This window comes from Hibiscus syriacus, unplaced genomic scaffold, assembly GCF_006381635.1.
Source record: "Hibiscus syriacus cultivar Baekdansim isolate YM2019G1 unplaced genomic scaffold, ASM638163v2 tig00112293_pilon, whole genome shotgun sequence".
NCBI lineage: Eukaryota > Viridiplantae > Streptophyta > Magnoliopsida > Malvales > Malvaceae > Hibiscus > Hibiscus syriacus.
The window spans coordinates 2,480,793-2,493,338 of NW_024063296.1; the positions used below are offsets into that span (position 1 = coordinate 2,480,793).

The window sequence follows — 12,546 nt, forward strand, 5'->3', positions numbered from 1 at the left end:
GTTAGCTCCATTGAAGAAAGGAGGGTTGTTGACGGGCTGAGAATCAATAATGGAGTCGAAGTTTGATGTAGAGGCCATGGATGAATTAGATAACGATTAAACTCTTCAATTATTGAGTCAATCAATCCAGTGAATTAGCCAAGAGGGGGTGAATTGGAAATTAAAATTTTTTGTGGAAGCTTTGACAGAAAATATAAATAATTTGCACAACCATTTAGAGTGGTTCGACTTTCTCAACCAAAGTCTACGTCCACTACCTTAGTTATCCACACTAAGGATTTTCCACAAATTCATTAATTTGTCTTTCTTTTGAGGACAAAGAGTAACCTTACAACTCCCTCAAGAATTATACCCTAAATTCTTGAGACAATCTCTTCTCAAAGAGAAAATTACAAACTTGCAAACTTAGAAGAAAAACCTCACAAGGTAAGATGTTTGCACAATTCTAGAATAAAGAAAGAACACTAAAAAATGAATACAATTGAGCACAAATTGTGTTCTTGAAAGCAAAATGAATATTGAATGGATGTTGGCTTGAATTGCTCAAACTTGTTGTTTAAGGCTTTCCCTTTTGTTTTTCTAATTTATCTTCTTGTCACCAATGGCTTCAAGACTTTTTTAAATACTCCTCAGATCAATTATAATTGTTGGGGATGATCATGGAGTCAATAGAGCCTTTGTATTGTTAAATCCACTTGAAAAAACCGCGGGGAGCGTATGGGTATCGGTACTCTACTAAGGGGTATCGATACTACCTGTATAAAATTCAAATATTTTGACCGTTGCAACTCAACGGTATAGATAATGTCCAAGGAATATTGATATTACTATGTGCAGTAGTATCGATACCGTTTTGCATTCTATTAATATTCGGAGTCAATATCAAAGAGGTAGTATCGGTACCATGATCGTGGTATCGGTACTACTATATGTAAGGCTATCGATACTGTGTAGGGTATCAGTACTCATTTTCCATTCGATGTTTGGGGGAATCGATACTGCTAAAGGAAGTATTGGTACTACCCTATTTAAATCTCAATTTTGACTCGATTATGGTTCGAAATACTTTGTAAAAATTATTTCAAAAATATTTTAAGTGTAAATCTCAAATTTTCATTTAGTAAGGAGTAAAAATTGATATTTGAAAACTTAGAGTAATATTTGTAATATTCGAATAATTGAATCGAATATACTACTTAAATCGAATATAAAATCTTAAAATTAATTAACACTTTATTTGTTATATCGAAATATCAAAATGTTTTCAACATTATGGTAATAACGTTCTATGTTTTGACCTTGAGAGTTAAATGCTTCCGAAACACTTTGAGAGTTTTGAGTGAAACTTTATGAGGGTATTAAGTCTTGTTGCACTTGATATTGGTGGGCTAATGAGATGTCATGATTTCGTTTCAAGTTTATCTTATTTGTGCTCATTCTCTTAATTGTAATTATGGTTTAAATCTTTGATGTGTGCTTAACTTTATTTATATTTTGGGATATTAAATAAGATGAAAAGAAGGTAGATTGATGAGTTGGTATGTTGAATTGAGGTATGCTTGAGGACAATCATGGTTTAGGTGTGGGGGAATTTGATAAGTTATAATTAGATACATCCTATGTTTAATTCCTTCATATCCATATTATAATTTGAACTTAATTGTGGAAATTATGCTTGTTTTGATTTAGGAGGTGAAATATGGATGCAATGGCGAAAATCGACTCAAAATCATGTTTTTAGACTTCTATGTAAGAATCAAGTCTTTTAGGAGAATGTGGAATTGAGCAGAAGACTATCTTCGATAAGGCATGACAACGCCTTATTAAGACATGCAATTGATGTCTGATATGCAACTGAGCAGAAGACCATTTTCGATAAGGCGTCACTATTGTGTGATATGAAGAATCTGACTTTTTGGAATTAAATTCGGGATGAAACTCAATTTCATAGATATTTCCAATATTTTGAAAGTATCTAGCTAATAATCAATCTTTTTTCTATTAGGACTTTATTTATTTTGGGTTACCTTTATTTTATCTGTTTCCTTTTTTATTTAAACTTTATTAAAGGAGATTGATCTTTTTTTTAGGGTTTTACGTCTCTATATAAAGAGCCCATTAGCCTCCTTAAGAATTATCCATCATTCTACATCACAACTTCTTCTTCTATCATGTATTTCTATTCTACCATGATTGGCTAAGCTTTTATTTTCGGTTCAAGGGTACGATTCCGCTATAATTTTGTGAGAATTGTGCTAAACTAGTATTTCTCTTTTAATCCAAGTAATCTTTATTTATTGTTCTTATTTTATGAATTCTTGATATTGATTAAATTGACAACTTAATTCGATATTGAGTTGTCTATCACTAATCACAAGTAGCAAGGGTAAGTCTCGGGATTTGTGCTTGTTACGGTTTATTATCCGAACTTTGTATCGGCATGATAGTATCTATGGAAATAAAGGTATGAAATTAATTGATTTTGTTTTAGTCATTCCCACGATTCTTAATGATATCATTAATGGTAAGATTTGATTTGAATGCTCGTTGCAAATGTGTAGGCCAACCAATTATAAAAAGAGAACCATACTTGTTACAGTTCTGAGCAAGTGACTAATTACTTGGATATTGAAAAATCGATCTTTTCAGCCTATTATCAAAATTATAGCCGGATGAGAAACACACCTTTGAATTGGAAGTTTGGTAAGAATTGATTTTCATTATTTTAATTTTAGCTTTAATTCTCAATTTTAGTTTCATAAACCAAACCCCCCTAATTTTACTTTTATTGCTTTAACATTGAGACTCTAATTTCAGCTCTCTTCGAATTCGACGTGATCTCGCAATTACTACAAGTTAGTTTAGTAAAATAATTTTTTTTATTTTATTTTGCAGGACTTTGGCAATCCTGTCACTAAGTTAATTAAGGCTTTATCTAACCAAGTACCAAATTATGAAATTTAAAGGAACATAATAAAATTGAAACTAAAATGTAGGCTCTAATATTAAAACCTAACAAATTTTAACAATTTATTAAACCGAATAATTAATTTGGAAACTTGAGAAAAGGTAAGGACCATTTTAAATATTCTCTTAAATTTAAGGACAAAAATGAAAAGTAAACCTAAAGTTTAGGCTATAATAATAAACCCTAAAAAGTTTTAACAAGTTATTAAAATGAATAATTAAAATCTTGAGAAAATGTGAAGACTAGTTAAATATTATCCTAAATTTAATGACTAAAGTGAAATTAAACCCAAGTGAAGGATCTAATATTAGAACTTAACAAATTTTAACAATTTATTGAATAAAATAATTAAAATAGAATCTTAAGCAATGGTGTAGACCATTTGAAAAAAAAATTCTAAATTTAAGAACCAAAACGAAAATTAAACATAAAGTTTAGGCTCTAATATTAAACCCTAATAAATTTTAACAATTTATTAAAAAAGTAATTAAAATGGAAGAGGAATATCATTTTAAATATTCTACTAAATTTAAGGAATAAAATAAAAAATAAACCTAAGGTTTAGGCTCTAATATTAAATCCTAGTAAATTTTAACAATTTATTGAATCAAATAATTAAAATGAAACCTCAAGCATAAGCGATGACCCTTTTAAAAATTCACTTAAATTAAACTAAGTTTAGATGCTAACTTAAAAGAAACCCAATTCTAAATACGCAAAATAAAGAAAAGTAGTAAATCTATGACTAAATTAAAAGAATGTAAAATTCATAAACTTAATTTAAAGTAATGAAAACATGCATTGAGGATTAAATTAAAGTAATTCTTAATTAGAAACAAAAATTAAAAGCAATTAGAGCATGCATAGTGACTAAATTGAAACAATTTAAAATATAAAGTTGAAATTAAATTAAAATTTGAATCTAATGCTACGAGACCACAAAAATTAGGTACAGGGAAGTGTGGACCATAAGTGGGGAAGCGCTGGCCTCTAAGCTCGAGATTACACATATTTAAGGCTTTTTCGTATTCAATTTTGACCTTTCATTGTCATTTTCATTTTCAATTTTAATTTTAATTTCTCTCTCTAAAACCCTCTCAAGAGAAATACTCTTAATTCTCTCTACAAAAACACCCAAAAACTTATAGAACTTGAACTTTCTCGATCAAAACCTTTAGTTTGTCTCGTGTTCTTCACAAGTTCATCATCCAAACCCTATTTAATCTATAAAAACATCAGAACTCTTCTTAAAACTTATTTTTTTCAAATCAAACTCATTAAAACCCTCAAGAACACCTAAGTGTTCTTCACATCTTTTCTTCTTTGATCTGGATTAATACCCAAATTGCTTTTTGGAATCGTTTGGTGAATTTTTGGTGATGGAAGAGTGGTGTAAGAACCCTTAAATTGCTTTTTAGGTTGCTAGGAGTTGCGGTAACACACTACAACTCTTCCTTACTACTTGTTTGTCATTTACACGAGTTTGCTTGCTTGTATGAGGTGGAAAAACATATAGGGTCTTGGGTGCTAGATTTGTTGTTATGTAATTTTTAGATGTATTCTAGTGTAAAAATGATGTATAGTGACCCCTAATAACTTCCATAAGCTTTAATAATCAACTTAGATTTTAAAACAAGTGTTTGGGTTGAGCTTAGGGTGTTTGTCGTGTTAAACAGTGTATTGTTGGGTGATAGTATAGATATTGTTTAAAAAGTATCGAAACTATTCATATTATGGGTGAAATTAGGCTATTTTATAAGGGGTGTCGATATTGTAGAGGGGAGTATCGATACACCTCATTTGAAAAATAAAAAGGGTGATTTTTGGGTCGTTCGGAAAATATTTTTGGTACTAACACTCAATGGAGTATCGATACTACCTGAAAATCATTGATATTAAATATATGATGTCGATACTATGGGTATTTTGGGGATCCCTCGGGTTATTTTTGGTATGGATACTCATGGAGAGTATCGATACCCTAGGGTAGGTATCGATACCTATATAAATGTACTGATATCATCTTTGATGATTGGTTAAAGGAATTTGAGATGTTGAATAAAATCAAGAGTAAGGAGTTTAATAATGGTTTAGATCAAGCATATAACTTTACAATGTGAGAAATTACTAAAATGCCCTTAAAAGGATGAAATTATCAAATTGTCATAGTTACGAACAATGCCCTTACGAAATGATGTAAGATATTAGTGGTTGCTCATCAAACTTTAGAGGAAACCTAAAATACCCTTGAATGGATAAAATGAAAAAAAATACCCCTAAGTCATAATAAGTGATACAGAAAGCCTGAGAGTGCTCGAAAAAAAGGTTTTATGAATCTGATAATTTATTAAGTGCTCTTTCCATAAGCCTTAAACATATGATATACTTGTGAGTGGGGTAAATTATTAGACTACCCTTAGGGGGATGAAATTACTAAATTACTCTTATGGGCCTCAGTGAATGAAATAACTTATACAAGTAAAAGTTTGAGTTGCATATTAATTGAATAACTGTATGAGATGTTTAGCTCTATACGAGAGGGTATCTATGAAGACTCGGTAACAATAGTTTAAATTAATATCAGGGTTTTGGCTTAGTAGTATTGGTACTATATAGATAGAATATCGATATTAATTTTTGAGTATCGATACTAAAGGGTGAGGTATTGACACCATCATTAAGTCACAAATCCAGTAGCCATACTTAGTATCAATACCTAGGATGGTATTGATATCCTAGTAGAGAAGTATTGATACTCCAAGTAAGGTGTCGATATTGCAAGGCCTCCTTATATCACAAAATACAAATTTGGTATCGGTATCAAGGGTAGGTGTCGATACTGAAGGGCTTAGTATCAGTACCATCACAATAAATTGGGAAAGAAACTTAGTTTTGAGTTAATGACTCGGAAAAGGGTTAAAGACACCAAAACCTTAATAATAAAATCTTACAAGTAAAAACCCTGAGTAATTATGTGAGAAGTATAAGAACATTATAAGGTAATATTTCATAAGATGTATGCCTTCGTTTGACACTCAGGAAAGGATGAAGACACCCGAGCTACTTGCATGTATGACAATCGTCTAATGTATTTATATGTATATATATATGAAAAATATCTGAATATACTCCAATCAGTATTAAGGCAAATTAGTATTAATGCTAATGCACTTGTGTATTAAGTGCTAATACACTTCCATATCAGTGTTGAGGCACTTTAGTATCAGTGCTAAGGCACTTCAATTATTCGATGATATATATATATATATATATATATATATATATATATATATATATATATATATATACACACCAGAAACTATATCGTGATACTTTTGATGTGACTTTATGTTTGATGCATTTCGTTGTTGTGTGATTAGTACCTGAAAGCTGTGTACTAGTATTTTGTTTGTGTGATTATGTGTGGCATAGGATGATGCATAGTAGCATGGTATTGTGGTTTGGGTTTTGTTATGAACTAAGGGAATCATGAGACTCATATCATTGTGATAGTGGACGTACCTTGGATAGATGGTTTGGCAGTACTGATGAGATAGTTGTATTGGTTCTCTGACTGTACTTATTAGCATGCTAATGTTATGGAATGCATGTAGTACTGTAGAGGTATTGTGTGGCGTGGGGCTTGCGAGCTCAGCATTTGGAATGTGTTTTCGTTCGTAGGTTTAAGGTTTCTTGGAGTATAATAGGACAACAATATCATCAGAAGAGTCTTAGCAAAGTACTAGAGAACAATGATGGCATCTTTATGGACATGTAGATGTCATGATTTAAAATGGATCATATTGTAATATTTTAATTATTTATTTTACTTTTTGAGTTTTTAAATTAGGGGCTGCTTTTGGAATTGGTTATGGTTCATACTTTGTATAAACATTTTAAAAGTAAGAATGGTTTTAAAGGAAACAAATGGTAGTCACTTGTGATTCTGTGTGATACTCGAATATTGGGATTCAAGTGTTACATAAACAACTTTCTACCTTTGTTCTTCATCTATAATCACTCTTGATCCAAAAATCTTTAAACTTCTTTCATTTTTGTTTTTCAAAAATAAAACATATAACACAAGCAGGATTGAATAAAATCTTCCCAACTTCCCTAAATTCTAAACACTACCCAAATCCAAGCAACCTCTCATCTTCAAACTCAAAAAACCTCTTCGATCCTTCGACTTATCTCTCCCTCTTTCAAAACCAACCAAAGCCAAAAGAAACACCAAAAACAAAGGGTTTACTTTAATGATGCTTTGACAAAACCTCGAGTTTCCTGATTACTATGACAACGACGACGACGATGGTAAAGTTTTTTCTTTCATTCTCTTACCTTTTGCATGTATTATTTATATGTGTCTCTAATAATTGTCGTAATAAATGCGACTATTTATACTTTGCAAAATGATGATGTGTTGTTGGCGTTCGCCCTAGAATCCGACGATCATGTGCTTTTGGTTTTAGCTTTTTCCTTGCGTGTTCATATTAGGATTTTTCCCATTTTTCTTTATTGATGCTTTCTATTTTTGTGTATACATGATGACGAGGAGATCAGTGATTGGAGACAATACACACGTATTCTTCTTATTGGTTGAGGTGACGCGCGATTGAAAGCCATGCGCGGTGGGCACTTGTGAATCTAATTGAGCATTCTGGAACCTTGTCTCATGACTGTTGAATCAATCTTGATCTAATGATTGGCATACATTTAGTTTTTCTCATACGAATTGATGACATGATGTGTAAATGGAACATCAAATCCTATGCATCTCACCAATAGCCCTTGATGGTTTTCAAGACATATTAAATGGCTTCCCACCCACCGACCATTATTAATCACATCTTCAAACTCTCAAAATTCATAAATCCAAATTCGTAAATCCCAACAAACATCCATTTCAATCGTTGGATGAGTGGCCGACAGATGATTGACGAGCCGGTGGCCGACAGTTGAGTCGTGGATCACTGACTATGGTGATGGTCGGGACTAAAATTGAAGGTATTGGGGTATTTTATGAAAAATAAAAAAATTTGATTTTTTTTAAAAAAACAATAAATTTAAAAAAATTAAAAGAAATAAAAACTCAAGCTTTGTGTAAAATATTATTTGGTTAACTGATTTTTAATAATTTTTTAACTATCGTTATTGTGTATAAACTTAAATGATAGCTTTGAAAATATAACACACCTAAATTGATAAAAAAAATACTTAAATAGAAAATGAGGTACAATTTAAATATTTTTTATATTAAGCCTTGAAAATATTTAATATTAAATGATGGTTTGGTTCGGTCGATATGGGCATGGGCAGAGAAATTTTAGCCCGGCACATGGCAGCAGGGTCTGGGGTTTATGTGAGAGAGAAAAGAGATTATGAACTTGGGAAAGGCTATTTAGGTAATTAAGGTTATTCCAAGCAGCATCAGTGTGAAACCCTAATTCCGTGTGAAACCCTAAGGCCGCAAAAGAAGAAATCAATCTCTGCTGCAGAAATCAAAGAGAAAAAAGAAATGGAGGCAGCGAGAACAGTTAAGGATGTTTCCCCCCCCCCCCACGACTTTGTCAAGGCTTACGCCGCCCATCTCAAGCGCTCCGGCAAGGTTTCTCTTTTCTTCTCCTGGGTTCCTCATAAATTCTACTCCCTATTTCATTGTTAGAGATGCAGTGACGGTTTTGAAATTCAACATTTCTTATTTTTTTCATTATAATTAACAATAAGTTTTCTTTTTTATCTGCTTGGATTGAGCTTCCTTCATGGACTGATATCGTCAAGACTGTCAAACTCAAGGAGCTTCCTCCCTATGATCCCGATTGGTACTATATCAGAGCTGGTGTGTACATTTTATTAAAAAAACTTATGAATAATGCTTCATTTTAATACTTGTTGTTGTTCTTATGAGCGCCTCATTCCTTTGGTTTTGTAGCTTCCATGGCAAGGAAAATATACTTGAGGGTAGGTCTTGGTGTTGGTGCCTTTAGGAGGATTTACGGATGGGCTAAGAGAAATGGAAGTTGCCCTCGCCATTTCTGCAAGAGCAGTGGATCTGTGGCTCGTCACATTCTTCAACAATTGCAGAATGTTAACATCATTGATATTGATCCTAAAGGGTTAGTTTTTATTTTCTTTGATTATTTCTGTTTGTTAAATTCATATTTCTACTCACATTTGTGTTTTGTTGGTATTAAGATAGTTGGATATCTCCATCACAGAAACTAAACTATATAAAAAATTGCTAATGTCGTCTAACTCGTAGACTTAGGATGTGTTTAGCATTGCTTGGCAATCCAAAAACATGTTTTGATAGTATAAGTTCTACAAACCAATGGGGTTTTCCTTTCCAAAATAAATATCTTTAGAACATGATTGACTAAACTGTAATTTAGTTACCTATTTTTAACCTTGATTTTATTTTGGTCGGACAACTATTTTTTTCCAAAATCATAGCTAATGATATGTTTTTGTTCCATTTTGGTCACTGGTCATTAAAAATTAAACAGAACTGATGTGACAAATTTTTAAATCTTTTTACGATGATGATATGACATTATTTTATGGTGACATATAAAAATCATCGTTAAATTTTTTAATAGCGGGTTACCAAACTGGAACTAAAATGTAACTTTAAGTATGATTTTGAAAAAAAATAATAGTTTGGTGACCAAAACTGAACAGAAGTGATATTTGGGTGACTGTATGCATAGTTTACCCAGAATGCTTTTGGAACTAAACCAAGAAACCATCTGCTAGGTAACTTTCACAAATACTTTCAACTAAATCAGTAATGGTAAACTAACACTTGAGGCTACAAGCTATTTTTCAATGCAAAAACAATAATAAACGTGTAAAGTATTTTGGCTCTTGTTAAGATCATGATTTGACAAACCAAATAGGAAAAAAACCAAGGTCATGGTACTTTTGGCTTTTGAAAGTTGATTTTGAGATTAAATAACTTTATTGTCGTCATATCTTTACATTTTTATTATTTTTGAAACCTTTGTTTTGAAATTTCAATTCCTAACAACACTTTTTTCGCAGCAATGTCAAAACAGAAATTTCTTAACCATATTTTTTCACCAAACCAAGGTTTTTCAAATTAATTTATTTTAATTAAGTAATAAATATTATAAAAATATAAGAATGTGTTTGGATGAATGAGATAACATTTGACATAGATAAAAGGGGTTAAAGGTTTAATGTAGTGCAACTCATCTTATCTCATCTGTAAATGTCAAGTGAAATGTTTTGGTGTGCGTTAGTGGTAGGAGAATCACATCCAATGGACAACGCGACCTCGACCAAGTAGCTGGGAGGATAGCAGTTGCCATGTGATTGTTGCTTTCTTCTTTATGAAATTTAATCAATAGACATTAATATTTTATTTTTGAGTTGCTGACCCTATCTTCATCATTTTTTACTTATGTTTGTTGTTTAAGATAACTCGTGTCTTAAAAATTGTACTATCTGCTTCTTTGCTCTGCATACTCGTTTTATTGAATCCTTTGATTTAAATTGTGTTTATTTTGAGTTTCAACATATCATGCATTATTCTATTTTTTAACTAATTGATTTTTGACTTAAGTGGCTTTCATATTTGAACAGATTTTTGGAACTTGTGAAAGGGTTGTCTTTTGTCATGTTTTAAAGGTTTGTGACTTTATCCTCATACACAACACAACCATTTACATACCACAAGCTCACTTATGAGCTTTTTCCCTTTTAAGTTGAGGTGAAAGCTTAATCTACATGAGATAATTTGTTTCTCTGCATGGGTTTTAGCAAGTAATCTTTGGGGTTCATATACCTTATGTCTACGTGACATAAATTCTTTCTCCGCATTTACATAAAGGAATGTATCCTCTCAAATTGAACTTGATCCGCATGAACTTGTAATGAGCCAAGATTGAAGGTTTGGCAGCCTAAGGAGGCACCAACATGGACAATTCGAGTACCTTTTTCTTATAACCCAATACCGCATATAGTGAGCCCTAGTAACCCACCCCAATAAAATTCATTCAAAAACTTTGTCTGTTGTTAGGTATCTGAACAAGTGTACACAAAGTAGAAACGATGCTAAAACTCTTTTCTTTACTTGTATTATATTATTTTCTGAATAAAGCACGTAAACTTGAAAAACATGTGTTTAGGTTTTACTTTCGAATAAAGCATTGGGTATAAATCATGTTTTGGGTAGGATTTAACCTAATAAGGGTAGAAAAGCATGTGGGAGGATGTCGCAATTATCTTTCAATAATATTTGCTTGATATTTGAATTCTTCTATACTAACACATTTTCTATGTTTGATTGATTATTGTTTGGCATTTGCATGATCATCATAAATAAAAGAAAGATGTTGATTAACCGAGTAATCATCAGAGTAGGAGAGCGATCATTAAGATAGAAAAGAGTTTGGTCTGAAGAAACACAGAAAGTGAAAGGAGACAATTTACCTGGGGATTATGTATCGCAAATGTTCACAGATGTCAATGTCAATTTCAAGAAAAACGATTTACATGAGCTGATAGAGATTTGGGAGAGCTGGAGAGTAGCTACTAAGGAGAAATTCCAGGAGAAGTATGACGACATATCACATCTCCTCTATGTAAATATAGATGAACAATTTGCTTAAAGATCTAGTCCGATTCTGGAATCCTACTTACAACTATTTTACATTCAATAGACAAGATTTGACACCAACAATAGAAGAGTATACAACCCTATTTAACTTCGAGAGCCTCCACGTGGATAGAATTTATTCCAGACCTCCAAAAGTCCAATCCTTCAAAAGTAAACTTGTGAAGATTATTGGTAGAGGTGAAAATTGGATAGTAGAGTACATCTAACAAAAGGGAGAAAAATAATGTTTTCCGTGACATTGTCTCAATAAGGTGATACTCGAGAACATAGATGAAGATAAGAGATTAGACACCTTTGTTCTGGTTATATATGGTCTAGTGATATTCCTTAAGACCTTGTTCCATGTCGAGGCTACTATTGCAAAGTTCTTTGACAGATTAGAGAAATGTATAAATTCAGCGTCGACTGTCTTGGCAGAAACCTTTTGATCCTTAAATAATTTTCGTAGACTGGAGGGAGGTCGACTCATAGGTTGAGCTCAACTACTCACCATCTGGATTCATAGTCATTTTTGGAAGGAAGATAAAATGTCTTATCAACGTTTCTTCACCATGTACTTACATTTGAAAGAATTTCTTATCAATGAGTGGTCAGAGGGGTTGCTAAGGAGATGGATATCAGCATTCAATAATCTACAAGATCGAGACATCGCTTGGTGTGTTCCTTGGCTAGGATATACAAGAATTTTATTCAGATGTGGAGATCTCGACTACGTCCCATTGTTGGGTTATGGGGAGGAGTTAGCTATGCCCTGTTAATGGTCCTTAGATAGTATAGAGCGCATTAATTTGTCCCGGTTACGAGTGGCTTGAGTAAGTCTGAAATCACATACCATGGAGACCATTACAAAAAGAGAGCATGTGATTCATCTCTTTACTGGAGAAAGACCTTCCGAACGAGAGTTATGGTCGGGGATGTTATGTACACACCTGAT

At 32.3% G+C, this 12,546-nt stretch overlaps 1 protein-coding gene across 1 annotated transcript; it reads left to right on the top strand.

The window, feature by feature from the left end:
- Positions 1-8,441: 8,441 nt before the first annotated feature.
- On the top strand, positions 8,442-10,328 carry LOC120177591 (40S ribosomal protein S19-3-like). The gene is made up of 4 exons (XM_039183689.1): positions 8,442-8,576; positions 8,717-8,807; positions 8,901-9,084; positions 10,234-10,328. Exons 1-4 carry the CDS (start codon positions 8,487-8,489, stop codon positions 10,304-10,306), a joined length of 438 nt encoding a protein of 145 aa, XP_039039620.1. The 5' UTR covers positions 8,442-8,486; the 3' UTR covers positions 10,307-10,328.
- The last annotated feature ends 2,218 nt before the right edge of the window (positions 10,329-12,546 follow it).